This window comes from Nannobrachium achirus, assembly GCF_963921795.1.
Source record: "Nannobrachium achirus genome assembly, chromosome: 14".
Classification (NCBI taxonomy): domain Eukaryota; kingdom Metazoa; phylum Chordata; class Actinopteri; order Myctophiformes; family Myctophidae; genus Nannobrachium; species Nannobrachium achirus.
The window spans coordinates 17,080,734-17,107,662 of NC_137821.1; the positions used below are offsets into that span (position 1 = coordinate 17,080,734).

The following is a 26,929-nucleotide window of genomic DNA, read 5'->3' on the forward strand; positions in this document are numbered from 1 at the left end:
TGCCATGTCAACATAATTTTTAATTACAAAATTCTGACATATTTTGATTGTCAGGAGAACATTGTTAAAACGATCATTAGACTCAGAGCAATAATCCACCACCATCCATCTCCCCGATCCACTCCACAGTCAGAGTTCAGAGAGAGAATTATGTGCAGGATGTAATTTAGCCTACTGTAAATTCTGTGACTTCATTTAATTGACCACGTTTAGTTACGTTGAATGTTGAATCCCCATATATGGAGATACTCAAGTCCTCGACACATCTCCCTAAGTCTGACCTCATTTCCATATTTGGTCTCGGACGACCTATAGACCTATAACTCCATATATGGAGACGGCTCCATATGGAACCGGCAAATACATCTAGCCGCTGACATCAGTATGACGGGTTCTGATGTCACACAGTACACAGATGATGACGGGTTGATGTCACGCAGTACACATCTGAGCAAAAGAGCATCACAGAGGGCCAGATGCAAGCAGGAGCTCGACTCGAAGTCTTTTTGTACAAACGCTAAATAAACATTTTTAAACCTTGTGAGAAAAATGTTGTATTAAACTTTGGTAACGACACCGATCACAATGCCACCACCGACCCCTCTGGCAGCAGCCAGCAACACGTTTTCCCTGTCTCTGTTCAAACAGCTGTCAGAAGATAACAACACTGGCAATGTGTTCTACTCTCCTCTCAGCATCTCCTCTGCTCTGGCCATGGTGCTGTTGGGGGCGCGTGGCAACTGGCAACACAGCCACACAGTCGTCAGAGGTCCTGCACTTTAAGGATGACATATGGACTTTTCTAAGCTTATGAGTGACCTGAACAAGTCAGGAAAGTCCTACACCCTCAGCCTGGCTAACCGCCTCACAGCAGTCAGTTTGTTGAGGAGTTCTTAAGTGCCACCAGAAAACACTATGACGCACAGCTGGAGCCTGTGGACTTCCTTCATTGGCAACGCAGAAGGAGCATGGCTGAACATGAACAGCTGCGTGGAGAAACACACTCAAGATAAAATCAAGGACTTGCTTGCCCCAGGTTTAGTGACTGTAGATACCAGACTGGTGTTGGTCAATGCCATCTACTTCAAAGCCAAGTGGGACAAGTCGTTCCATGAGGAGAGCACCTTGGATGAACAGTTCAGACTTGGCATGACTGAAAGCAAGCCGGTGAAGATGATGTACCAGTACTCTAGGTTCCCTCTTGGCTTCATTCCTGAGGTCAACTGTAAGGTCCTGGAGCTTCCCTACACGGGAAATGACCTTAGCATGGTTGTCTTTCTTCCCGTTGAGATGGAGGACGATACGACAGGCCTGGCGAAGCTAGAAAAGGAGCTAACCTATGACAAGTTCATGGAGTGGCCAAACCCGACATGATGAAGCAGGAGGAGGTTCTGATTAGCCTGCCTCGTTTCAAAACGGAGGAGTCGTATGACTTGGAAGACAACTTGATCAAGATGGGCATGGTGGACGCCTTTGACTTACGGAGAATGTCTCCAGGCAAACTGGAGCTTTCCAAGGTGGTGCACAAGGAATTTGTGGAAGTGAACGAGGAGGGCACTGAGGCAGCTGCCGCCACTGCTGCCATTCTTGGCATCAGGTGTGCAGGCTCTCGCCCTGCTCGCTTCATTGCGGACCACCCCTTCTTCATCCGACACAACCCCACCATGAGCATCCTCTTTGCAGGCCGATAATGCTCCCCTCCTTCAACTCAACTCAACCCAAACTTTTATTATTTATAAAGCACATAATACAACGACCAAAGGTCGACCAAAATGCTGTACAGGTATCTTGCGGACGAATTTAATCTTCAGAGAATGATATAACATATTCCCAGTGATGGGGAAGTTACTTTGAAAATGTAACTTGTACAGTTACAAGTAACTATCACCATGGCAGTAACTTGATCAAGTTACAGTTCCACCCCTGGAGAAATATAACTTGTAAAGTTTCAAGTTACATAGGAAAAGTATCTTTCTACAAAAAAAGTCACATGCTAAATCTGTTCTATCTGTTGAGGATACTGTTACATAACATGAGTCATGACATTTGATCGTCAATCACATCACATCTATGCATATTAACTAAACTGTTACATGACATTTGATTGTGACAGTAAAACTATACTTAACGAGAAATTCTTGAACACAAACAACATGCACAAACACAGCAAATCAGTACAAACAATAAGAAAAACTGACCTTAAAACAATATCAGTTTATTATTCACAAATTAGCCCCAATGACCATCTGCAGTAACAATTCTCATGGAAGAAAGTTATTGCTCAATAAGAATATAAGTATAAGTAATCATAGCAGCGTTATTTGAAGGTATTGACATTATATAGAATGGACCTACAGTATCAACTGATGACCAGTAGAGGGCATTGACGCACAACTATTAGAGCTTTAGTATGATTCTGTCTTTATTTAGTGCTATCAGCATCCCCTTGTGCAGATATCCTTCCTTCACATACACTATATACTGTACAAGTGTACATGGTGGGGGCAGAGGTGAATGCACCATTATTTATACACACACTGGGTGTTCTCTAAGACAAATAGAATCTCATCCACTTCATAGCTCTCTGATCAAGTCTAATCTTCTCAACTAGATTGAAAGCTACACTTAAGTCTAGAAATACCACACACACACACACACACACACACACACACACACACACACACACACACACACACACACACACACACACACACACACACACACACACACACACACACACACACACACACACACACACACACGAGCAAAAACACAAGCACTTCTGATAGTTACATTTTGTCAGCAGGAACAAATGTAATGTTGCAGCATATGTAAAGTAATTTACAATGCAGTGGACCTTATTTAGTTTTACGAAGGCCTATACTTATAGAGCTGGACTAGTGTCAGCGGCTCGATTCTGGGGGCTTTTCTGCCTTTATTCATGGTGCAGTAGGTAAACAGGAAACAGGGAGAGAGGGGTGGAGAGTGACATGCAGCAAAGGTTGTCGAGATCGGGGATTCGAACCTGCGTCAGGCATCAGAGCCTATGTGGTATGCGGACTGGACCACTAGGCCAGCAGGCGTCCCCGGACTTACACTATCTCTTATCATGAACTCAAAACACCCACAAACCTGTCCAGTTTCTTGCGGACATCATCCTCAGTGCACTGCTCAATTCTGCTTTTGACAAGCTGAGCGAGTCTCTGATAAAATGTCACTGCCCAGGGTATCTCTAAACGTTGGACCGATATGTTGCACACCTTGCAGAGCACCGTAATGAGCTTCTCATCGCTGCTGACCTCGCACCTGTCCAGTACCCACTGTCCCCACGACTGCCATGTCTGGTCCTCATCGAAGTCCACGATGTAACATCCGACCCCGTGAGTTGCACGCAGGGCATCTGCCTCCTGATCAGTCAAATCATTCCATATAGCGCTGTGGGAAATATTAAGCACATTTCCCCAAAAAACGTTGATTTGACTTATTCGTGAAAATAGATTATTTTATTGTATTTAATTTATTTATTACCATAAACAAATCTTTTACTTACACGACTTTGCTCAAAGGATTTGGAGTCAAATCATTCAGTGATAACAGACCGTTGTAGCTGATTCTGTTTCCCTCCAGCCTGGAAGAGAGTACAGTATACGTAACAGCACTGTGTTATATCTTTTTTTAAAGTACCGTAATCAAATAAATAGTTGCACAGCAAATGTATACATCTCAGTGTCACATTGACTTTTGAAAGGATAGCAATTCCCTAAAAATGGTATTGACATTTCTTCTAATCCCCTCAATTCTATTATGCCAGTCTCATGACTTACAGTATAAAGTATATATGGGTCATATTTGCAACAGTTGTGTAGAGAATCTAAGTGCAACAAACTAACTTTATGATCTCCGTGACATAGAGGGAACTTGACTAGAAACAAAAAACTGAAACTATTTTCCCAATTTTCACTTCCACCTACAGTAATCCAATGTGGCATCATTGCCCTTACCACAATTCAATGGGCCTCTTGTTGACTCGCACGGCATCGGAAAGAACCAGCAGCTCTTCATCACCAATGTTGGACCATCCAAGTCTAAAACAAGGAAGAGAAAGCATAAATCATTCTGAAGATAATCCCCTCTTACTCAATCATGAAGGAGGAAGTATTTAGACATTCTGTTATTTCTGTACTCTTTCTCAACACATAGTATTTATATATTTTTTATATATATATAGGAGTTACAGAATATTAAAATAAAGAATCCATATTATTATTATCTTACCCAAGGTGGGTCATTCTGTCAGACAACTGCAGCACATCAGCAATGACCTGGACAGTGTCCATATCAAGAGCATTGTCTCCAAGCCTAGGGAGAGAATGATAGTTTAATCACCTGAATAATAGTACATTCTGAGTAATACATATACTGTATAGGTTTATACGTAATTCAGCTTTCTCAAATTGTGGAAGAAAAGACCACCTAATTCGATGTGATGTATTGTAGATTGTGTTATGAAACGATGCCCATTGTAAATATGTCTTGATAAGTTAACTCACCAAAGCCTTTCACATCTGAGTAAATGAGGCTGAAGCTCTCTCAGTGTCTCACTGCGTATGTCTGTTCCTGTGAGATCCAGCTCAGATAAACTTCCTTTGCTGAGGTTCAGGAAGTAGTTGATGGCATTAAAATCCATGTGGGTCAGAGTTTCATCACTGATGTTCACCCGCAGAATATCTGGTTGCAGACGGCGTGCCAATGAGGGGTCCTGTTGCTCAAACAAGCAGTGTAAATGATTCAGCATTGGGCCCCCGTTCTCACACAGGGCCTTGAGCTCTATGACCAGCCTCTGACCAAGGGCCTCTACTCTGTCACTTTGGAAATGCAACCCCACTTGCCTTGACAGAAGCTTAGTGTTGCGTTCAGACACGATTCCGTAAAGGAACTGATTGAAAAGCTGCAAGTGCCCTATACCTATCCCCTCCCCAGGGCTGTAGCCGTGTGCACGGCTTTCAAGCATCGGTTGATCTGTGATTGCACAATAAACTGCTGCAAAGAACTCCTGGACGGTGAGGTGTGTGAACGAGTACACATCTTCGGTGCAACCAGGCTCCTGTGCCACTGTCTTGTCCAGAAAGGTGCTGACCAGGCTGCATCCACTCAGGTCGGCAATGTCACTATCATAGAAGAGTGTCTGATGGACCATCAGCTTGTGAAAGGCGAGCTGACCCAATCTTAGCACGATTTCAGAGAGCTGGGGTAAGGCCCCTGCTATTTGGTTGATTAGAGAAGCCTTGTCCCGCTCTCGGGTATGAGACTGCATCATGGCCATCAAATACTGGACATAAATATCTGTCATGGTCTTAGGGCTTCCCTCACCAAGGTCTTTGCTTTCTTTAAGGATGCAGCAAACAATGCTACAAAAAGCTGGGATATAACACAGCGTCAGCATTAGTTCATTTGCTGCTACTATAGTAAACATCCGTTCTGCAAGAATCTTGTTCTGGAAGTAACGTTGGAAGAAGTCCTGGACTTCTGTCAAGGAGAAGCCAGCAATGAGGACAAAGCGATCGATGCAGCCCACAGGGATGTGGCTGATGGCTGTAGGTCTACTTGTGAGAAGTACAGAAGCTTCAGGCAGGAGTTCTCCCAGCATGAGGCTGGCAAAGACCTCTACCACCTCTGCGTCCTGGTCTGGCTCATTTACAAAGACCTCCACATCGCAGTTGCTGTAGTGTCTGAATTCATCAAAGCCATCCAAGATGATCAGCAGTTTGCTGTGAGCAGCCAAAATATTATCCAGCTCCTTAGCCAGGTGCCTGTTCTTACGCAAGACCAAGTCTCGGAAGCTTGTTGGTTTATTGATCAGGTTAAGGTCTCTAAACGTCATATGGATGACAAAGTCAAAGGAAGGATAGTCCTTGTTATTTCCAAAATCAAGCAGCATCTTCTGCACCAGGATTGTTTTTCCAATGCCAGCTACTCCTGTCACCAGAATTTTCTTGGCAGGACGGCTTCCTATTCTATTTGAAAATAGCTGGTCTGGGGTAATTTGCCTGTGCTCAGCAGACTTCTGTTGGAAAGAAAGCCGTGTTCGTCCAAACGCCAGAACCTCATGTCTTTTTAATTCTTTTTCCTGGTGTCCATTGACTAATAGGAGATTGACATAATGCTCCAAGAAGGGGATTTTCTCCCCATGTCGAGAGTTGTAGTATAGCATGCTCTCACTTCTGCGTCTTAGAACTTGTTTGTGCTTTTGCATAGTTTTGTTGTACTCTGAAAAATAAACATGTAGGACATCTGTAAAGTACACATATCTTTTCACAAAAAACAGAGGTCATGCTATGCAGAGGGACATTTACAAGCATGGACAGCACATAGTCCTTTTTATGAGTAATCCAGTCTGCAACAAGTTGACTCTGTTTCACATAAGTTCACATCTGCTCATCTGAACAACAGCCCTTCAATATTTTAAATGGCATACCTGTGGACCCGGTCTCGTTCCCACCATCACCATCTCGTTGCCGATGGTGGCTTATAATGGAGAGAAAGGTCTCGGCAGCTTCTTCTCCTTTACATACTAAGATGTCTAGAACTTTTCTCACTCTTCCCCGTGGTCCTGGCTGGGAGAGCGCCTCTTCACGGTCATCTCGGGTGAACAGTTCAGAGCTTACCAGGCTGTCCAGTATAGCGTTGATACACCCTTCCAATTGATCCACAAGTGTAACTCGCAGTACCATAAGTGTCTTCAAAGAAGACTTGCACCCATCCTTTTCCATCACAACTCTGTGTATCATCAGTCAATCAATGTACAGTACATTATTGAACAACTATCAGCTGACAAAATATTACTTTTTCAGCTGAAAAAAGTGTCACATACTGTACATCATGTTTGTTGCCCCCACTGTCGATAGTTTGTCTCACGAGTATAAAATAACCTTAAACCATTTAATCTCACTGTTACTACTGTACATATAACAGTGAAACGTTGTTTTCAAAGGATCCCTGGCACAAGATAAATCTTAAGCTGCTATCTCGTTGATGTAATTCCAAAGCTGAGGGTGAACTGTACTGTACTGTGGGTGAACTGTAACTGTAGTCTAGCAGTAGCATGTCTCATCATATTGTGAAATTGACCATAACATTGAAAAACAGTACACACTTCCTCAAACTGTCTACAGTTAGAGGAAGGTACTTTCTTTTTTCATCATGCAAATTGGTACACAGTCTCTCTATAGTCATGTGATCAAGACGGATGTGTGTGGTTTCTTTTGTGGCACTTTGAACAAAATGCCTCAGATCATGAACACAGCATCCGATTGCTGTGAAACGAGTATTTGCTAAACCATTTTTTTTCTATTACTCCTACATCACACAAATCGGTACACATTATCTATTTTTCATATCTCATCCTAAGTGGCTTCTACTACTTGGCTTGGCGGACACCTGTGCTCCAAGGAGCACATTATTCTAGTCTAAATTCTCTAGTCTAAATACTGTATTCATCAGTTATATTATTGAAATGTACTCTTTATTTATTTGTGCTATTACATGCTGTATTAAATTATTAATATCTCTCGTTGTTTTTATCATTTTAATTATGCCATCATATGTAGCTGTCTGTGTCTAATCTAATAAACAATACAGTATAAACAATAACATATATTTGTCACAATTGTCACAAAACACAAGTGAGAGAGCCATAACAAAGTGTTTATAAAAGGAATGTTACTGAATTTATTGTCTAGTGATTAACCTGGCATTGAGAGACAGAGCAATACATCAAGTCACCAGTGGGGGTTCCCCATCGCGTGCACACGGAACTGTGTCATCTCATCTCAGGGGAAAACGTGCGTGCTCATATCTCACCACTGCAATTATTTACAAAACTATCACATTTGCACAGAGACACACACATGATAATAAATAGTTAAAAGACAACAGAGCATCAATCTTCAGCAAAACAAAATATCTACATAGCTCAAGAAAACGAGTACTAATATCTCACGATACGTTATTGTTCTCATCTCGTTGACAGTAATACAAGACGACCACTTCCTTAAGGGTTATTTACACGTGGTTGCACGCCGGTGATCGGTGTCACTCACCAAAAATAGCTGATCTACAAGCTCGCGATACGTTGTCAACTTGTAGATCTGCTCATTTCGGTGACTGACAGCAAATAACCAAGAATGAATCGGACATAACTGACTGAGCAAGAAGTGTGAAGTACAGTATACCGTATGTTTCTGTTTGTGTTGTATGTGATCATGACTGCTAAGTGATATGGAACCCAAGACATAATATTTATATCAAAACAAAAGTGCAAACACTGCCTATCTGGCACACTAACCAAAGGAGTTACATAACAAAAGCTGCTACTTTTTTGTTTTTTTATATCACACAGTGGCCATTTTCACTAACTGAATCTACTGTAGCGGATAACAAGTCCAGTTGTAAGCCTGGCTGTTGTGCAATGGCTGGTAATTACAGCGTGGCCGAACTTAAAATCATACATCTTATTGAAAAGGAGTAAATTATATTTGCTTATTAGGAGGGATTCATTTACAATTACTTGTATTTCAACCTACCTTGCATCACAAAGTGGTTAAAGGGATATTTTGACATTGCTTTCTTCCTCAAAGCATTAAAATCATGAGACAAAATATTTTGAAATGTCACAAACTAGATAAAAAAAAAGAAAAGAAAAGAAATGCAAGTCATGTTCTTAACATAGACTTGGGGTAGTTATTAGTGCAAAGATAAATGTATGATTTATTTTTCTTTTAATTGCTTGCATTTCAGTCACACTCCACCATATAAGTGCAATCCATGCAAATAATGTTGTTCTCTAAGTTAAGCTGATACCGTTGAAGCAACTGAAATCATATTTCAGATATTTTCTCAATCATTGCGCAGATATTTTCTCAATCATTGCGGTCACAATTGGGGCTAACTAACTACTGTCTCAAAATGAAAACTCCTTGTCCAATTGATGGTGGTAACCAGAGAGATATCCCACTGATTGTATAAAAACATATTTACCATGTCAGCTATTCAGCTGTGCCGCACACTCAAATCTTTCAAAAAATAAAATATAAGGGCTTAAACTATGTCTTGGGATTTTACTGACATCATCTGTGTCAAAGGTTAGCCTTTTGATTTGTGTTTGACAGACACCACTGCTATGAAAGACAAATGATTTAACACTGCGTCATTCATCATTCCTATAGATGTCTAGCTAACCCAGTCATCAACTGCCCATTAGATAGGCTAACTCTCTTCCCTACCGACTAGAGGAAATCTAACCATGTCACATTTGCATGATACGGAAAGGCTGTCGACATACAAACTTCAGTTGAAGCGAACATGGAATAAAACCAAACCGAAGCCTTCATTATAACAGTGATGTCTCTTCTCAAACCAAAACGTAACACCCGGCGCCACAAAGATCACAATCACACACAGTATGACGAGTATGCAAACATTCCTCCACGATCCTGCCCCCCTCTCCTTCAAGCCTGTTCCTCTGCCACGGTTTACTGGAGAGGTGTTCAGAGAGGGGTCGTAGGGGGATTCAAGGTCTCCGTTTTCTCTGTCAACTAGACCAGTCCTGGAGCTGTCCACTTTAGTCTGTGGCCTGCCCTGCCCCTCCCCCCGCCAGCGGTGTCCCTCCCTCTCAGGTGTCCCGACAGGACTGACAGCAGCGGTTCTTGAACTGGGGCAGCGGGCACAGCTCCAGCTGCCGGACCTTCTCGCAGTACCTGGTGCTGTCCCGACACTCGCCTGCTGGAACACACAGATAGAGGAGGATGTTCTCTTACTAAACAATAACTCACTGTAAGCCTGTGTGCACCGCGTTGCGAGGTGTTGTGAGCATGTAGATTTGCTATTTTCACGATTTCAGCCACTAATATTTGACAATTTGTCCAATGTTAGAGGTATTAAAAAGTCCTTAAATTGTCACTTTAGAAACGTGCATATACCCTCTATACTTTTAAACTTCAGTTGGTTTGTTTACTGTTGAGGGGAAAACCGGGGAAGCTCACTTCCGGGGAAGCTCACACGGCGGAAGTTGAACGCTTTCTGCCTTATATTGTCACCAGGCTTTTCTCTTTGCAGATGAGTAAAGCCTGGCTACGTGAGGGCGCGAGGCTACACTCAACCATGATTGGAGGAAGGCCCCACTCTATCCTGATTGGAGGAAAACCTGTCACGCAACAGTTTTGGTGGAGCAACTGAAACTGCTTTTTTCTCCTCACAGGGGATAAGGATGAAGTCCAAATATGGACCAAATCAGAACAACATAGACCCAGTTTGTTATTATTTGAATTAAATGAAATCACTTACCCTACCTTTAAGTATCAACGCAATGTAGAGTGTAGAAATACTCTAACGTAAAAAAAATCCGTAATTGAAAATGAGTATATTAATGCCTAGAACTGGAGGATTGATTTTGGGGTTTGTATTGTAAAGTACAATGTGTGATGTCATCAAGTTGTACTTGAAATGCCATAGTTCAATATTGAAAATGGGTGGTCTTCCCCTTTAAAGTACTAAAAGGAGAAAGTGCTCATTATGCAGAATGTCACATTTTCAAATGTATGAAAATGTACGAAAATAGCAGATCTACAAGCTCACAATGCGCACTGTGAGCTTGTAGATCAGCTATTTTCAAATGGCCATAATGTATATAGGGCTGTAGTGGTTAATGTATGTTTTGTAATAATAATCAAAATCTACAAACTAGTAACTAAAGTTTCCAAATAATTGTTGTGTGGAGTAGAAGTAAAAGTATATATTTTTTTAATACTCCAGTAAAGTAAGAAAATACCTCAATATTGTACTTAAGTACATTGTCAGTGGCGCTTGAAGGTTTTGTTGTGTGGGATCATGCCTGTGCTTCCTCAAGACGAGCACGATAAAGGAAAAGAGATTAAAACCTAATCCTGTTTAAACTCCATGGATGAAGGAGACATGCTGCGGGGACATTTTAAAGCCTGAGTACATCATTCTAATATTTATATTATTATCAGTTCCACATCAACCAGAGCCTGCCGTGCGTTCAGCAAGTCAGAACTCAGACATCTATTTATAATGAGCTAAAAACTTAAACCCTTTGAAACTTTCTCCATTTGGGGCAAGGATTGGGCCTATGGTTGTAATGTATAACAGAACGCAGTGGATTGGCTAGTTTGCAGAGCAAAGTTAACAGATTATTCTATTCAATGTACAGTTCAGAGTCTTGCTCAAGGACCCTTCGACATTAACTCAGGGGGAGCCCGGATTCGAACTGGGAACCCTTCGGGACCCCTTCATGCTCTAATAACTCATTTAGTGCTCCAGACATGAACGGGTTAAAATGTCCAGGCTGCCGTTCGCAGGCTCCGTCCGCGGCCAGTCTCTTATTTTGAAGGCCGGAAGTAGATTGCGCAAACAATTCCTACTTGACGACATTTACTTGACGACCGGAAGTGATCATCGTCCCATGCGGGAGCAGTAATGGCGGATTGATGCCTTTCAGCTTGTACTATTTTAGTGAGAATCCAATGCCATCCTTGGCTTCAAAAGTGTTTTTTGGAGAAAATGGACATCAAAGATGAGATAGACCGTCGGCTTCCATGTTAAGGGATCACTATTGTGTGCACGTGGATGCGCGATGATGATGAATCGGCGAGTCCATCCGTGCCAGCACTTTCCAACGGACCGTACGGTAAGATTGCCAGCTTTACTGAGTATACTCGGGATCGGCGTTAAATGAGATAATTAGACCCTCCAGAAAAACGCGGGCAAAAATCCTTGATTATGCGGGCTAAAATCCTTGATTTTGCGGGCAAAAATCCTTGATTATGCGGTGAATTATGCGGGGTTTTTGTGTGAATTTATGCGATGACAATGCGAAACTATGCGAAATATGCGGGAACTTGTGAAAGTTGCGATTAAATGCGAAATTATGCGAAATATTCGGGAACTTAAAAAACATATTTATAGCCTATGTACAGTATATATACATATACATATTATAATAAAAATTGATAACTATTAATTAAACCACTTTAATATACAGTACACTGGCTATTTGGAAATAGACAATCTACAAGCTCACAACATCACTAAGTAGTCATCAAAGTAGTCAAAACACGAATTTAAGGGTCCTTGAGTGAATTGAGAAATGCAAAACAGACTTTTTTGACTGCCTTTCATTATTTTCAAGGCAAAAAAGCAAACCTCTGTCAAATATCTGCAATTTAATTACCTTAATGGGCTACATCAAGGCAAAAATAATTACCCTATGGCCTATGCGATTGCTAAGGATACAGCTCACTGCTAAAGCAAAACTCTGGTTTATTTATGTGGTTTGCTCTCTCTAAAGGGATTTAAGGGATTAAAATGTTATGCATTCAATTGCTGTTCCTATCCATCCATGGAATACTGCGTGCTACTTTTTTTCGGAGAGGTGCTCGTTTGCTTTGAACGGCAACGACACAACGTTTCAAACGGAGTACAATGGAGACCTCAAAACAAGTAGGATAAACTTTAATTTGTCGTTTCTTGAAGTTTGAGGACCGAGGAAGAGTGTGTTATTCTAGCGTCACGTTGGCGAGGGCCAACGCTCATACCGTATAGCCTACATTATGCCTGCATCTCTCTCTCTGTCTGCCTGCAGTTCTCACGGTGCAGCGTGCACGCAATCGCACGGCACACACACACACACACACACACACACACACACACACACACACACACACACACACAGAGAGAGGAGCCACGTGTTTCTCAGCGCATCATTGTTTTGCTTCTGTTTTGTGTCTGAACGTGATTGAACGGTGAAGCATGACTATACTTTTATGCGAAAAAGTGCGGGGATTGTGAAATCAAGCGATGCCCGCATATTTCGCATATTTTCCGCGGAAATATGCGAAATATGCGGTGAATATGCGGGGATTGTGAAATCATGCGAGCCCCCGCATAATCAGCGGCATTTATTGATTATTGCGGGAAATTCTGCGATCGCATAATCGCGTTTTTCTGGAGGGTGTAGATAATGGTTTCTCTACCCCTGACCTATGCCGCCCCTGAAAAGGTTTGATAACCACTGATCTTAAACATAATGGAACACACAAAAAGTGAAATGATTAAAACAGTGTTAGCAAAACATTGCGTAAGATCAAATCACTGGAATACATTGTCTCACCTCTTCCACAAGACCGGATGTTGCATCGCTGCCAGCTGGGAGGGCGGGGCCTCCACGTACAGTGATGCTCGCGGGCCGGCTTGCCAGTGCGCCGGTGGGCACAGGTGACCTGCCGCGACTGGAAGCCATGGTGCCCGCACGTTGCCGTGCATTGTGTCCACGCCCCCACCCGCCACTGCAGACCACAGGCCTCTGTGGAGCAATTCCTATGGGAGCTGGGTCTGTGGACAGGTACATAGACGCACGCATGCAAGCAAGCACGCACGCAAGCGCGTGCACGCACACACACACACACACACACACACACACACACACACACACACACACACACACACACACACACACACACACACACACACACACACACACACACAGGAAGTTATTACATACTGTAGTTAACTAAAGAAACTAAGAATAAAAAGAAGGTTTTACAATAATTTAACTGATGAAGATTTACTAAGTGTTTACAAAACAAACTTAAATCATAGTGTCCTTTGTTTTCATCTTTGTAAATGTATTTAATACCTAAGCCTGGTATATTGGCCGGATATGAAGGGTCTAGCACCCAATGGCTGTGCCATTTTTAACTTTTGAATTTGGAATCACACAATACCTTTACTTATCCTTTTGAATCTCACACCTCACATACTGTATATATATAGAACAAAACGTCTAAACTAAATACAAAACTATAATAACCGTGGCACACAAACCGTTTTCTTTTCACATAACGGTCATTTTATTATTTGAAACATTGCTGATATTTTAGTTGATATTATATTTTTAGTTGAACTATATCAATACTTGCCTTTGGAGGCCGTTGCACAGTCTCTGGGGGACCTTGGTGTCGTTTGTATCTTGGCAGTCCACGTGGCGGTGCTGCGCTGCCAGACTGGGGCCCACACACTGACCCTGACACTAAAACAACAGAGATTTCATCCACATTACAAGCGTGTTCTTCTTTGTTTGGAATCTATTTTCTTGGTAAAAGCAGCTGTGTAGTGTTTTGTTAGGAAATCAGTTGTGACAATATAGCCTATGTAGCCTACCCCAAAACCTGGAAGTGAGTTAGCAATGCATTCCCCTCATTAATTTTCACGTTAATGACACGTGTTAAACCCTGAACTTGTTTTGGGGTTTGTTCTATAAACTGCTTGTGCGGTACAAAACTCGTACTGTGCGAATTGTGTTGATTTGTGGAGATTATGTGGTTGAGCGAAACACATTAATATAATAAGCCTTTGTTTGCTACAGAGATTATTTCCTTAATTTATCCTAAATCCAGCACACAAATTCCATAGAAAAAAAGACATAATTGGCGCCAGGTAAGTAATTAATTAGAAATGGGGATGACAAGTTGACTGGAAGTGGTGGTTAATATTTATGGGACAACAATGGAAATAAGCCTCTGGGCTTTCTTGTTACATCCTTTTGACTCAAATGTGCTTCTTTGTTTTGTACATATGCTTGTTGTCAATAAATAAATCAATCAATCAAATGGATAATATGTTGTGGTGTATTGAGGGGAATGTGGGAATAACATCAGTGCTTTTGCTGGTTGTCTAGACTCTTGTATGAAATATCACCACTCACCAGTATAAAATAATTTAGAGGGGGGCGATTAAACACTCTCAGTTAATAAACCATTTTCTGGTGCGCTACACTCTCAGTTAATAAACCATTTTCTGGTGTGCTACACAAAACAAGTGAATCTTTGTTGCATTTAGCAAATAAAAAGCAATATGACTTTTTCTGTCCAGAAGCGATAAAGCTGATGTGAAGCCTCCTCCCCACTTCCGATTCGTCTTTTACAGTCACGCAAATGTATCCTAATATAAATCAAAATCATCGAAGCATGAAGATGGAAATGACAAACAGATTTCATAGCAGTGGTTGCCAAACTTTACAGGGAGAGACCCAAAAGAGAGATTAGACGTATGTTTGCCCGGGACCCAAACTAGTGAAAATAGCAGATCTACAAGCACGCAACGCGACACTTCGAGCTGCCTTGCGAGCTTGTAGATCGTCTATTAAACGCTTTGTTTTCTAATTTATGGAATTTCTTCTTTTGTTTATTCCTTCATGAAAGTACTGAAGAGTTCATTGAATTTAGTATTTAATTCAGGAACAAATATATTATTTTAAATAATAACAATTAGAAACAAAACATTGTCAATAAAAAATAAAGGGACCCATCAAAATGTGTCTGCGACTCACATACAGTACGAGTCCCAACCCAGTGTTAGGGAAACAGCGCTACAGTATATATAGAATAGCATTGGGAGATTGTGGAATAGTTGTCTGGCTGGCCACTCGAGTAGGGGTGGGCGATATGGAAAAATACAATATCACGATAATTTCCCAAGCTGTATCACGATACACAATTTTATCACGATTCTTTTTCATGTTGGTTTTTATGGTTATTTTTCAAGTTACTTGACAAAAACGAGGCTCTCTGGCTTCCTTTTGGGAGGTCTAAATTGAACTTTACAAGTATGTAACTCTGACAGTATACAAATGAAACCAAAAGGACCCGTTTCATTTGTATACTGTCAGAGTTAAGTGGAGACTTTGACATTTTAAAGTTTGAGAACTACTGATTTAGACCAAAATGCAGGTTTAAATTGAATTCTGCAATGAATCTCTGTATTAACGATTAAACAGGATGTTTCACAAGGCTCCCTCGATTGTATCACGATATATACGATATCTCTGAAAAGGCATATCGTGGAGACATTGTATCGTCTCAATGATAATTATCACCATATCGCCCACCCCTACACTGGAGACCAGGGTTAAGTGTACTCACCGGCCCCCAGTGAGTGGCGGTCCACCTGGCGCAGGGCAGCAGGTTGCATGGCCTGGTGTCAGAGGGTCTCCTCCCTGCTCCCAGACAGAGACGGGCCTCCACCTCCCTGACATGGTGGACCTCAGGACCCTGCGTGCAGCCGACCTCCCTGCTCTGGACGCCCCTCCCACAGCTGGCCGAGCAGGGCGACCAAGGGGCCGCACGCCACCTGTTCCACACAGAGAAAAACACAAGACATGGGATGGATCCACAGGTCCGAAAGCATTGATGAACTAAAACGAAATGCATGTCATTTCGATATGCCATGTAAAATTTAACGCAGAGGATTAGTATCATTGCTTTGAATATATCGGTGCCATTTTAGAGTCACTCGCAGCAAATGTCGTCCGGGTTTGGGACTCGAACCCGCGACAGGCTGTCAGGCATCAGAGCCTACTGTATGTGGTATGCGCCTGGACCGCTAGGCCAGCGGGCGCCCTGCCATTTTGATATTTAATATGAGTGCTGTGAATTCATTTTAGAAATATGTTTTCTTTATGGGTGTGTGTGTGACTGTCTGTGTAGTACACACACAACATACAAGCACGCCCACGTAGAAGATTTGAAAGCTGTGTTTCACATTTCATTCACTAGGAGACTATGACACGGTGAGACTAGACAGGAAGTTTGTGGGTCTTAGGGCTGGAGGAAGAGGAGCAGAGCTCCATAAAACACTGGGCCACGCTCTCTCTGCATGGTTTCACTTCACTGTGCTGCCGCTCAGCGCTCTTTCTCGCTCCCCGAGGACACAGCGTCTGTCTGAACGTGGCTTTGACACTGTCCATTGTAATCTCACAGGCCAAGGACCCCTTAGTTGAGAGAGAGATGAAGCAGGGAACCCCCACAACCTTTTCATAGATTCCATGTAGTTTCATTGTTTGACAGCACAATCATCAGTGTATTTTGGATTCATGTCAATTTGTGTTTTCATAGATTTAACCACTTAAACCGTCAGTACTTAATAAACTTGACCTTTTCACTATGTTCTTGGTCTGCTCTTTTTCCCCTCTACGCCAAACCTTTCTATCACACAAAGATTTGGAGCACCCCCTGTAGTAACTCTGAGAACCCCCTAGGGGTCCCGGACCCCCTGTTGAAGACCCCTGTCATAGAGTAGACTGAGGTCGCTGTGTGTCAAGTTACAGATCTACACGTGATATCCAACGGCGCGCAATGTGGAACAAACCCATCTTACGTTGTGTTGTTGAGTGAAGGTGGGCTGATGATATTTAGACTTGGATACCTTTAGGTCAGTGGTTTTCAACCTGTGGACCGGGGACCACCAGTATTCCTCCTGGCGGTCCCCAGCTAAATGCTGAAGAGTTGGTAACCAAATGTACCCGTCCCCTTACGGGTCCATTTGGTTTCATTTTACGCTATCAAGAGTCAAATAATTGTCTGCATTACTTTGCAAGAAGTCTACACAATTAGAGAAAGTAGATTTTAATTTTAATTTTGGTCAATGTTTGCCTGTTGTGGACAAAATCTTATCCAAGGATAACAAAATATTCTAACTTTTGGGTCCGAGAGGCTAAATCTCAGCAAAAGGTGGTCCGTGGCTCAAATGCAGAATAAATTATGGTCCTTGATGTGAACAAGTCGGTCGGGAGTGGCTTATTGTCGGTATCAGCCGGTAACACGCGGGAGTCTGTCCCCGTTACAATGCGCTAGACCCCTGGGAGATGGACTGCTGAGGTGGAGCGCCACACCTACCTTCAGCTCCCAGTACTTGCCGCACGACTTGCCAAGCCGTGCTACTCATACGCTGAGTTGGCGGTGCCCGGAATCGAACCCATGACCTTGCGGTACAAAGGCGAGAGCTCTACCGACTGAGCTACCCGGGCTCAGTCAGTAGATGTGAAAAAGGTTGAAAATCACTGGTCTTTAGGTCTCCACCTTGACAACTTTGACATGCAGTAGCAGCTTAAGTACCTGTGGGGGCAGGCTTGTCCATGGCACAGCTCGGGCGATTGGCTGCTGTTGCTTCTGTCTGGACAAACGGAGCCATCATCCGGCATACCGAGGCCTTGGGCACAACCCTTTGCTCCATCACCTGAAAGCAAGCACAAACTGTAATGAGCACAGTAGGATACATGCAGGATACAAAGGACACGAGGACAAACAACATTTAAGAATAGAATAAGTACTATTGTGTCTCCGAGTCTCAAAAATAAAATACATATATATTTTTTTATATCGAAGGGCACATGTCAGAAACAATCAGTCTTGTGGTGAATTGGCCTCTTTACAACATTGGACGAATGATTGTTAAACTGGACAAGTATTCTACCATATATCTCTGCATAAAAGGTTCAGCCTTGCCTATATTTCATCAAATGCATCCTTTCGCCGAGTCTATAAAATCTGTCTCCCATCGACTGTCAGTGAAGCAGTTCCAACATTTGTCTTTGTCTAACAACATCAAGATTGTTGGCTCTCTGCGTTTTGTAGCTCTGGAAGACTCCTAAAGTTCACAAATCACGATGGGACTGTTCAACATCACAGAAATGGCACGGGAGATCTATTTAATGGTACATTTTCCATTTAAGGAAATCCATTGTGCTCCGTGCCACATTCTTTTTTTGAGAGGCCACGACCTGGGCTCGCTTCCTATCCGTGGAAACGAGCGTGATGTCGGAAGTACAGCCCCATTATAATGTGGCCTTTTTACTGGAGCGGACTTGAAAGGTCCATAAGATTCTGTTTGGATCCTTTTCAACACTTTTAACCCTCAAATACCGGGAACGTGCCCGAGTCGCGTTAGATTTTAACCACGTTAACCATTATGTTATGCTTTAACTATTGAAAAATAGCAGATATACAAGCTCACAGCGCGGCACCGAGTGCCGCGCTGCGAGCTTGTAGATCTGCTATTTTTGAAAAATCTAAATGAGTGGTTCTCAAACCTTTTCATGTCAAGGACCCCCAAAATTACATTTATTTGGCCGCAGACCCCATCTCAAAATATGTTGTTCCAGGGACCCCCCCAAGAAGCAGAGATTTGAGTAACAAAAGTTTTGCTTTGAAAAATATATATTGAAAAATGTGCACACATTTTCACGATTTAAAAAAAATAGCAGATCTACAAGCTCGCAGCGCGGCGCTGTGAGCTTGTATATCTGCTATTTTTCAACAGTTTCAAAGCATTAAATAATTCTAGGCCTAAACGGCTTAAGCTCCTTTATCCGCTCCGTTTAGATTAGGCCGAACGGGACGCACCCGCCTAATCTGCTTTGAAATGCTGCCTGGAATCTCTAATTGTTGTCGTATGGGGAGGGAACGGGTGGGTGGATATCAGGAAACGGACGGTGGCGGCTCTTTGATGGTTGAAGCGTTACGGAGCGGTCACCGCTAATCACGCTCACGCTGGAGACCAGGAGGGACGGTAAAGAAGTGACCTCGCTGGGCCCGGGAGCTCACATGCATTCTCAGAGGCTGACGCAGTCGGTGTAAAACGCTTTTATCTGTCTGTGTGTGCTGTGTGTGCTGTGTGTGCTGTGTGTGTGTGTGTGTGTGTGTGTGTGTGTGTGTGTGTGTGTGTGTGTGTGTGTGTGTGTGTGTGTGTGTGTGTGCAAGTGGCGCGTGCGTGCGTGTGCACGCGCATGTGTGTGCGTGTGAGTATTACAACGTACAGTGTTCAAGAAGAGATTAGCTGAAAGTTGCACAATAATTTCATGTGAAATTAAACAGGTGAAAACTAAAACACAAAACCAGGCATGTAAAGTACTAGACAGGTGTCTCAAACTGGCGGCCCGGGGGCCATTTGCGGCCCGCGAGATGATATTTTGTGGCCCCCACCTTAATATGAAAGTTTAATGTTAGTGTGGCCCGCGAGTTTTATATGAACCTCAAAACAGTTAATAATACAGTACAGTTAACAGTACAGTACATGTTCCATAAGTTAAACACAACTTGTTTACACCAGGGTCCTGGTTCATCTTATTTTGTTTTAAAAAATAAAAAAGACATTTGAGAAGATTTTTTTTTTAAATTTATTTGATGGGGAGATGGATGCAGTAGTTGTTAGAGACAGAGTAGCGCTCGCGTGCATGTGCGCTGAGGCTGCGGCCCAGCCTCAGCCAGACTCTGCCTCCAGCGGCCCCTGGAGGCAGAGTCAAATTGAGTTTGAGACCCCTGTACTAGAGGCTAGAGCACAGAGGAGAAAATTATTAACTATTATCATGTTTCTTAATTATTTCACCCAAAACGTTTATAACAATATATGACTATTGATATAAAAATAACACTGTCTGTCAGCTATGTAACATAGAGGATTAAATATTATGAACCTGACTTAGGCCAAATTATTTACTGAATTACAGACTTAAGCTCCGTACATACCGGAGAAATAGCGAAACATCGCGAATAAGCGAACCAAATAGGCAAAGTATTCGCGATTTGCCTTTTTCCATACACACCAAAAAGCGACCCGAATATGCGTATAATATTTGTTTAATTCGCCTAAAAACGAGGGGGTGATACCGGTATCTGCCTTGTAGCCACAGGAGACAATATTGTTTTATTGAATGAAAGTTATATTCAAAGTACAGATGTGACATTTCAAAACGTCAAACGTCCTGCCATTGGATTTGCAGAACATTGAGCTTGTAGATCAGCTATTTTTGCTATTTTCATGACCTTCTCCGACTTCGAAGTTTCTACCTATATGAAGGTGGATCAAAGGGAATGGAGTGGTTTCTTGCCATTTGCCAGCTTTTGAAAAAATACGCTCCATTCTCCATAAAAATTAGAAAGGCAAAATAGGGAAAGAAACCCGTGGAAGAAAGGCATTTGCAGGAAACTTTCAGCTATAGAGCATTAAATAAGAGTTGAAACGGCACATCTGCATATTCATGGATGGTATCAGGGGCGTCAATTGGGTATGGCAGGGCTATGCAGCTGCCATACCCTGGGTCCAGGGGGGAAAATAAAAGTTACTTTTAAATATGAATCCATGAATGTCTCTTTGTCTATCTGTGCTGGTTATTATGTTGTTAAATTACATAAAAAACGACTACAAATTCAAAATCTAACAAAATGGTCACTTTAACAAGATATTATAATTATATTCTCCACACTTGTATTCTCCCCATCTTGACAAAATGGTATATTCCCAGGTTCCGCAGGTCAGCTGCACAGGTGCAATGCATTATTGTTAATTGTGACACGTTTACTAACATGCTACCGTTCCAGGCTGTCATATCCAGCCTAAGAAAACGTAGAAACGGGGGTAAAAAATAAAATGTACTTCTTAAAATAAATGTATCATGCCTGTTGCTAAGGTATGGCAACATGACTGGTGTCTTCGCGCGCGTGCAAGACACCAGTCATGTTGCCATACCTTAGCTTTTTCTGAAATGCATATTATTTGTTCACCTGTAAGCTGCAGCCGTGAGGCCAGAGAGGTGGAGCCCAGGTGGTTCCTGGCGGTGCAGGTGTACAGGCCCTCATCCGCCCTGGACGGAGACTGGATCCTCAGCGAGCCGTCTGGCAACAGGCCTACTCTGCCCACGCAAAGACCACATAACCACTGAATCCACTGAATTCATCGATAGACAGCCACTCAAAGTCAATTGGCTCTATGCACAGCAACCATATTGGGAAGCAATTGGGCCCCTTGCTTACTTACTTAAATGTTACCAATGATACTAATGAAGGCTCTCGTCTCTTCCATTTAGTGTAGCACAAGTGGTTCTCAAACTTCTTAATTTCAAGTACCATCATAACTCTTGAGTGTACAAATAGAACCAAATGAACTCAAGGGTTCTGTTTGTACACTCTCAGAGTTACCCCCTCAAGGACACTTCCCACTGGTGTAGCAGAGTGTTTCCAGTGAGCCAACATGCACAATATCAGCACCCTGACTCTGTTTGACCAGAATGGAACAGCTAGCCTTCGTTAGTATCATTGCTAACACCCCCTTGAAGGAAGTAAGGAAGGGGTCCAATTTCTTTCCAATATGGCTGCTGTGCATAATGCATAGAGCCTATTGTTGAAATACTACAAATGACTAAAGCCCCTATCAGAGTGTAGTCCACGTGATGGTTTATCACGTGGTGTAGTCTTTTTAAGTCAGAAAACTACAACATTACGTCATTAGCCACGGTGAAGAGCCATCACCGTGGACCTAGACATCTCTCCTCTGTTTTTACTTTCATACATCTCCCCATCACCCCGTTCACTGATTGGTCGATCTAGATCAATCAGTGTGCCCCCTGGTTTTAGAGGCACGGTGATATGACTTCACCGTGAGTCCGTTACTGTGATGGCCATCACATTTTTAGGTGATAGTTTACCACCTCAGACTCTGATAAGGGCTTTAGGAATGCAGCGCTGCATGTCTTACCTGCTGCCGTATTGCAGCTCCCTTCCATTCTTGGTCCAGGTGAGGTTGGGCTCTGGGTTTCCCAAAGCCTCACACCTCAGCTCCACGCTCGTCACCTGGCGCTGCAGTGACACCGGCGTCCCCACGTGGACCACCAGCTCGGAGGACGCCGCCGCCGCCGCCGTGCCAGACGCCCTCGGCCGCTGCACGATGACCGGGCCTCTTTGTCTCGTGGCGTGGGACTTGACGTTAGGTTTGTAAAGGAGGGGTCCCTGAGTGGAAGACTCTGCTTTGTCCGGAGGGTGAAGAGTCGACTCGTTGGTCTCGCCCGGATGAACCACGGTGAGCTCGCTGAGCAGCTGGGCGATGAGCTGCGGCCTGCCGATGCCTTCCGAGAGGTTGTGGGCGATCTCGTCCAGCTTCCGGGTGTCGGCGATCAGTACGATGGGACTGGAGAGTTCCGCGGACGACGCCTCCTCTCCTTTGAGCGTGGGGCGTTTTTTTTCGCCCGAGGAGCGCGGCGCGTCGGCCGCGTGCTTGTTGTTGTCCTGGACGGAGCCTCTGATGGCGAGCAGGTGCTGGACGATGCCGTCGTATCGGTTGAGGGAGAGCCGTAGCTCCTGCAGCCTCTCCCCCGCCAGGGCCACCTCCTGCGGGCCGCCGGCTTTCCGCTGTCCGTCCGGGAGGAGCCACGACTCCCCCACAGCTCCCTCCGGCACCGAGAGCTTCTGCTTGCTGCCGATCACCTTCAGGACAAAGTTCTCCTGGGCCTGACCTGGGGATGATGGGACGATATGAACATTTCATCTCACGATTGTTGTGACCAAAGAAATTTGCGATTTGCGATATTATCGCGATAATCGAAATATCCCCACATCCATTATCCTGGGGCGGAACATTTGCCCAAAAAATAGCAGATCTACAAGCTCACAACGCGTCGCAACACAACGCGTTGTGAGCTTGTAGATCGGCTATTTTGGTATGATTTGGTATGGACTGTATGAAGTACGTTATTTCCTGGTCCGTTTGACCAATTATAGAGGGTTTAAATGGTACCGGATATGCAGCTCGGCAAATAAAAGGTGAATTTATCCCATGCATGACGGAGGATAAGTTCACAATATATTTAAATCTCCACGATACTATTATTAGCCCTATTCACGACCCGCCCACTCAGCATCCCCCGGGTGCTGAAGTCCCGTTTTGAAGGGGAAAATCCTACTATAAGCCTATAGAGTTAGCACAGAAATCGCAAATTTAATGCAATTTCCGAATAGTAAAGTATAAAATACGGCTAGCATGATCAAGAACACAAGATAGTAAACGGCACAAAGTCAGCACCCGGGGGATACTGAGAAACGGAAGTAGGTGGGCGGGCCGTGAATAGGGCTAATTGCAAGTGTTTTTTAACTACGATAAATCCCTATAGCCTGACCTGCCACACAGGTGTAGACCCCGGCGTCGGACGCACGCAGCTGCTGGATCTTGACGTAACCCAGGGATGTGATGGAGACGTGCGGAAGGCCCACCAGGGGTTTGCCTTCCTTCAGCCACTGGATGTGACCTTTGCGGAAGCGGCGGGTGGGACAGCGGATGACCACGGACGTCCAAGGCAGCAGGTAGGCATAGCCTCCCACCACGAACTGCAGCTTTCTGCTCTTCCTTAGCTGGATGTAAACCTTCTTCTGGGTCAGGACGGTGGGGTCTGGTTTGACCAGGTCTGGGCCCATGGTCTCTGTGACAGTAACAGATAGGGGAGGCAAGTCGAAATAATTGTCAGACATTGATGAAGACGGGACGGTCGAAAACAGTGAGCTAAACTATCCTAGCGTCGCTATTCTGGGCATGTGAAAAGTGGAAGTTTTGTCAAAAATAGATGTTCTACAAGCTCACAACGTATTGCATTGCAACACATATGTGAGCTTGTGGATTGTCTATTTTCAGCTAAGAGATTTAATGTAGTATAGACCCCTAGGGGACCCCGGTCAGTGAAGTATATAGTATTTAAGTGGTTACATGAATTACATTTTTGGAGTGTGATTCTATTTATTTTTTGAAGGCACTTTCATTAAGTCCCAAAACAAAACATACAGTGGCCTATTATGCGTGTAAGCTAGGATATTTTTAAAGGATTACTGTGTAAGGGTTGGGGTCCGCTCTCCATTCCGACATGCTGCCATTCCGACATTGACTTCTAATTGTCGGAGTGGCAACACTTCCATAAAGGTTAGGGATAGGGTTAGTGTCTGAATGGGGGGATGTCAGAATGGCAGCATGTCGAAATGGGGGGATGCACCCGTAACTAAGGGATAGCGGTTTGAGGACGAGTACTGCTATTTGTTTATTTCCAGCATTGATTATTTTAAAGGTAAAAAATACAAGTAATCCCTGAATATCTCCACTTTTCCAGCATTCTCCTTTAGCACACTGGAATACAAGGCAAAGGCTTACTTGCGCCAGTGGCTTATTTCTTTTCCATGGATCTAAGATCGCCAATTGTTTTCACGAGAAATTCTTGAGCTTAACCTGAATTAGCCCCAGTCCCCCAACAAACACAAACATTGACCAGGGCGGGTTTTAAGAGAATTCATGGCTGGGCTCCGGAATGTTTTGCTTTGCTTAGCACCAAAAACCACGTTGGCAAACTTCAAATCTCCCCGCAAAATCTCCTCCTGTATATGAAAACGGAACGGGCGCTCGACTCAAAAACAGAGGCTCTCTTACTCTGGCAGGGCCTGAGGGAGCAGGAGCGGACGCTGGCGGGCCTGGGGGTCGGGGCACAGGTCTCAGGGGCCATGGTCCGATACTGGCCCTTCTCCCCCTGCCTCTGGCAGACCACCTGCAGCCTCTGGATGCCCTCGCCGCACGTCACTGAGCACTGGAGGGGGGAAAAAAAGGGAGTTACAGTACTGTACATATGGTATGAAAACAGATGTATCCTGTGCATATCCTGTCCTACGCCATCCTGGCATTTATTTTCCGTCATTCATCATATTGACATATGGAAAATGTCATGTATGTCAGTCAGTGTTTCTCAAATGGGAGTATGTGTACCCCTAGGGCATACATGGGCAACTGGCGGCCCGGGGGCCACATGCGGCCCTCACCTTCACTTAATGCGGCCCTCAGGTTAATACCTGAATACTGATATATTATTGATTTCAGCTGTTACAATTCCAAACATGACCTGCCTTAATTCCGTCAGTATATATTAGTAGCTTAATGACTAGTATAGTAGTATTAAAATGTATTTTATTATGTCCAATGTATTTGTATTTAGGTTCATAAAGTTAACATGAGTATATAACTAAATGCGTTTGAAATTAAATCAAAACGTTACATTTCAGGATTCCAATAAAAAAATAACAAAAAATTATTCCAGGATTCCAATTAAAAAAATAGACGATCTACAAGCTCAAAACGCATCGCAGTAGATCGGCTATTTTTGCTTCTTTTGTATGAGATACTAGAATGACAAAGTAGGACGTAGCAATTATGCAATGTGGCCCTCTGGAGTGAAGGTGGAAATATAGTGGCCCTCGCCATCATCAAAGTTGCCCACCCCTGCCCTAGGGGGTACGTGAGAAAAAAACTAGAAAATGGGAACATGTATTTAGTGTTATGGTCAATGATAAAACATTGCCAGATTGTGTATGAACCTGCTCATTTGTAAATTCTTAAATCAAACTACATCAATACCTTGATTATAACTGTTATTGAATAGAAAGCAATGTTTATTTGCCATTATGCTGTTTTATTTAGAACATATTGGCATGGGAACTGGAAGTTTTTCTAGCAAGATGCTGTAGTCCGGGGAAGGGGGTACTCGGCTTCAGAAATCAGTATAAGGGGGTACTGCAGCCAAAAGAGTTTGGGAACCACTGATGTATTCAAGCAAGGACCCCCGCAACCTGTTAATAGATTCCATATAGTTTCATCTTTTGACAGCACAATGACAGCACCATCATCAGTGTATTTTGGATTCTTGAACCGTCAATACTTAATGAACTTGACCTTTCACTCTGTACTTATGTATGCTCTTTTTCCCCTCTACACCAAAGCTCTTTGCCGAAAATAGCCGATAAACAAGCTATTTTTTTATCTGCTATTTTTGGCTAAAGTTCTCCAAATATGGACACTAGTTCAAGTGGTTAATATAAAAAAGGAGAAAAAAGGTTTCTACCAAACAAAGATTTGGAGGACCCCCTGTAGTAACTCTGAGGACCCCCTAGGGGTCCCGGAACCCCTGTTGAATACCCCTGTCTTACTGTATATCATGGCCACAGAAAACACTTTCTTCCTCATTGGCTGGCTGGATATCGAATATCGGCACATTTTAAGCATAGTCCCTTGTCAACGGTTTAATTACTGTTCTAAATCAATGTGTTTGCGTACGGCACGTCGGCACGTAACCATAATAACACTGATAAACAAACTGTTGCAGCTGTTTGTTGGGACTAGAAAGTGGTCGTCAAGACAACCCTTTTGTTTGCGGGGTTTTTTCTCCAAGTAAAAAAACATTGCTTGCATACAAGTGCCATATCACATATCACCCATCATGTCATCACTC

At 43.4% G+C, this 26,929-nt stretch overlaps 2 protein-coding genes and 1 pseudogene across 5 annotated transcripts in view; 1 reads left to right on the forward strand and 2 right to left on the reverse strand.

The window, feature by feature from the left end:
• Window positions 1–585: 585 nt before the first annotated feature.
• Window positions 586–1,691, forward strand: LOC308297858 (leukocyte elastase inhibitor-like; annotated as a pseudogene). Its single transcript has one exon. The product of its transcript is annotated as a leukocyte elastase inhibitor-like (transcript).
• A 1,416-nt stretch (window positions 1,692–3,107) lies between these two features.
• Window positions 3,108–6,731, reverse strand: LOC308297859 (NACHT, LRR and PYD domains-containing protein 3-like; the record flags this gene model as incomplete). Its single annotated transcript, XM_080741425.1, has 5 exons — window positions 3,108–3,435; window positions 4,002–4,085; window positions 4,276–4,359; window positions 4,551–6,291; window positions 6,506–6,731. 5 exons carry the CDS (start codon window positions 6,729–6,731, stop codon window positions 3,108–3,110), a joined length of 2,463 nt encoding a protein of 820 aa, XP_080597551.1.
• Window positions 6,732–9,539: 2,808 nt separating this feature from the next.
• LOC308298558 (ADAMTS-like protein 1) overlaps window positions 9,540–26,929 on the reverse strand; it is a 252,161-nt gene continuing 234,771 nt past the window's right edge. For 2 of the 3 annotated variants that reach the window (XM_080742196.1, XM_080742198.1), the window contains 9 exons: window positions 25,084–25,237; window positions 23,795–24,094; window positions 22,381–23,134; window positions 21,411–21,538; window positions 17,967–18,087; window positions 15,996–16,203; window positions 13,995–14,104; window positions 13,187–13,407; window positions 9,540–9,780 (listed from right to left, as the gene is read on the reverse strand). In XM_080742196.1, coding sequence (XP_080598322.1) covers window positions 9,671–9,780; window positions 13,187–13,407; window positions 13,995–14,104; window positions 15,996–16,203; window positions 17,967–18,087; window positions 21,411–21,538; window positions 22,381–23,134; window positions 23,795–24,094; window positions 25,084–25,237 — 2,106 coding nt within the window. In that variant the 3' untranslated portion in view covers window positions 9,540–9,670. The remainder of the gene's footprint in view (window positions 9,781–13,186; window positions 13,408–13,994; window positions 14,105–15,995; window positions 16,204–17,966; window positions 18,088–21,410; window positions 21,539–22,380; window positions 23,135–23,794; window positions 24,095–25,083; window positions 25,238–26,929) is intronic. The other variant, XM_080742197.1, reaches the window with a different exon arrangement.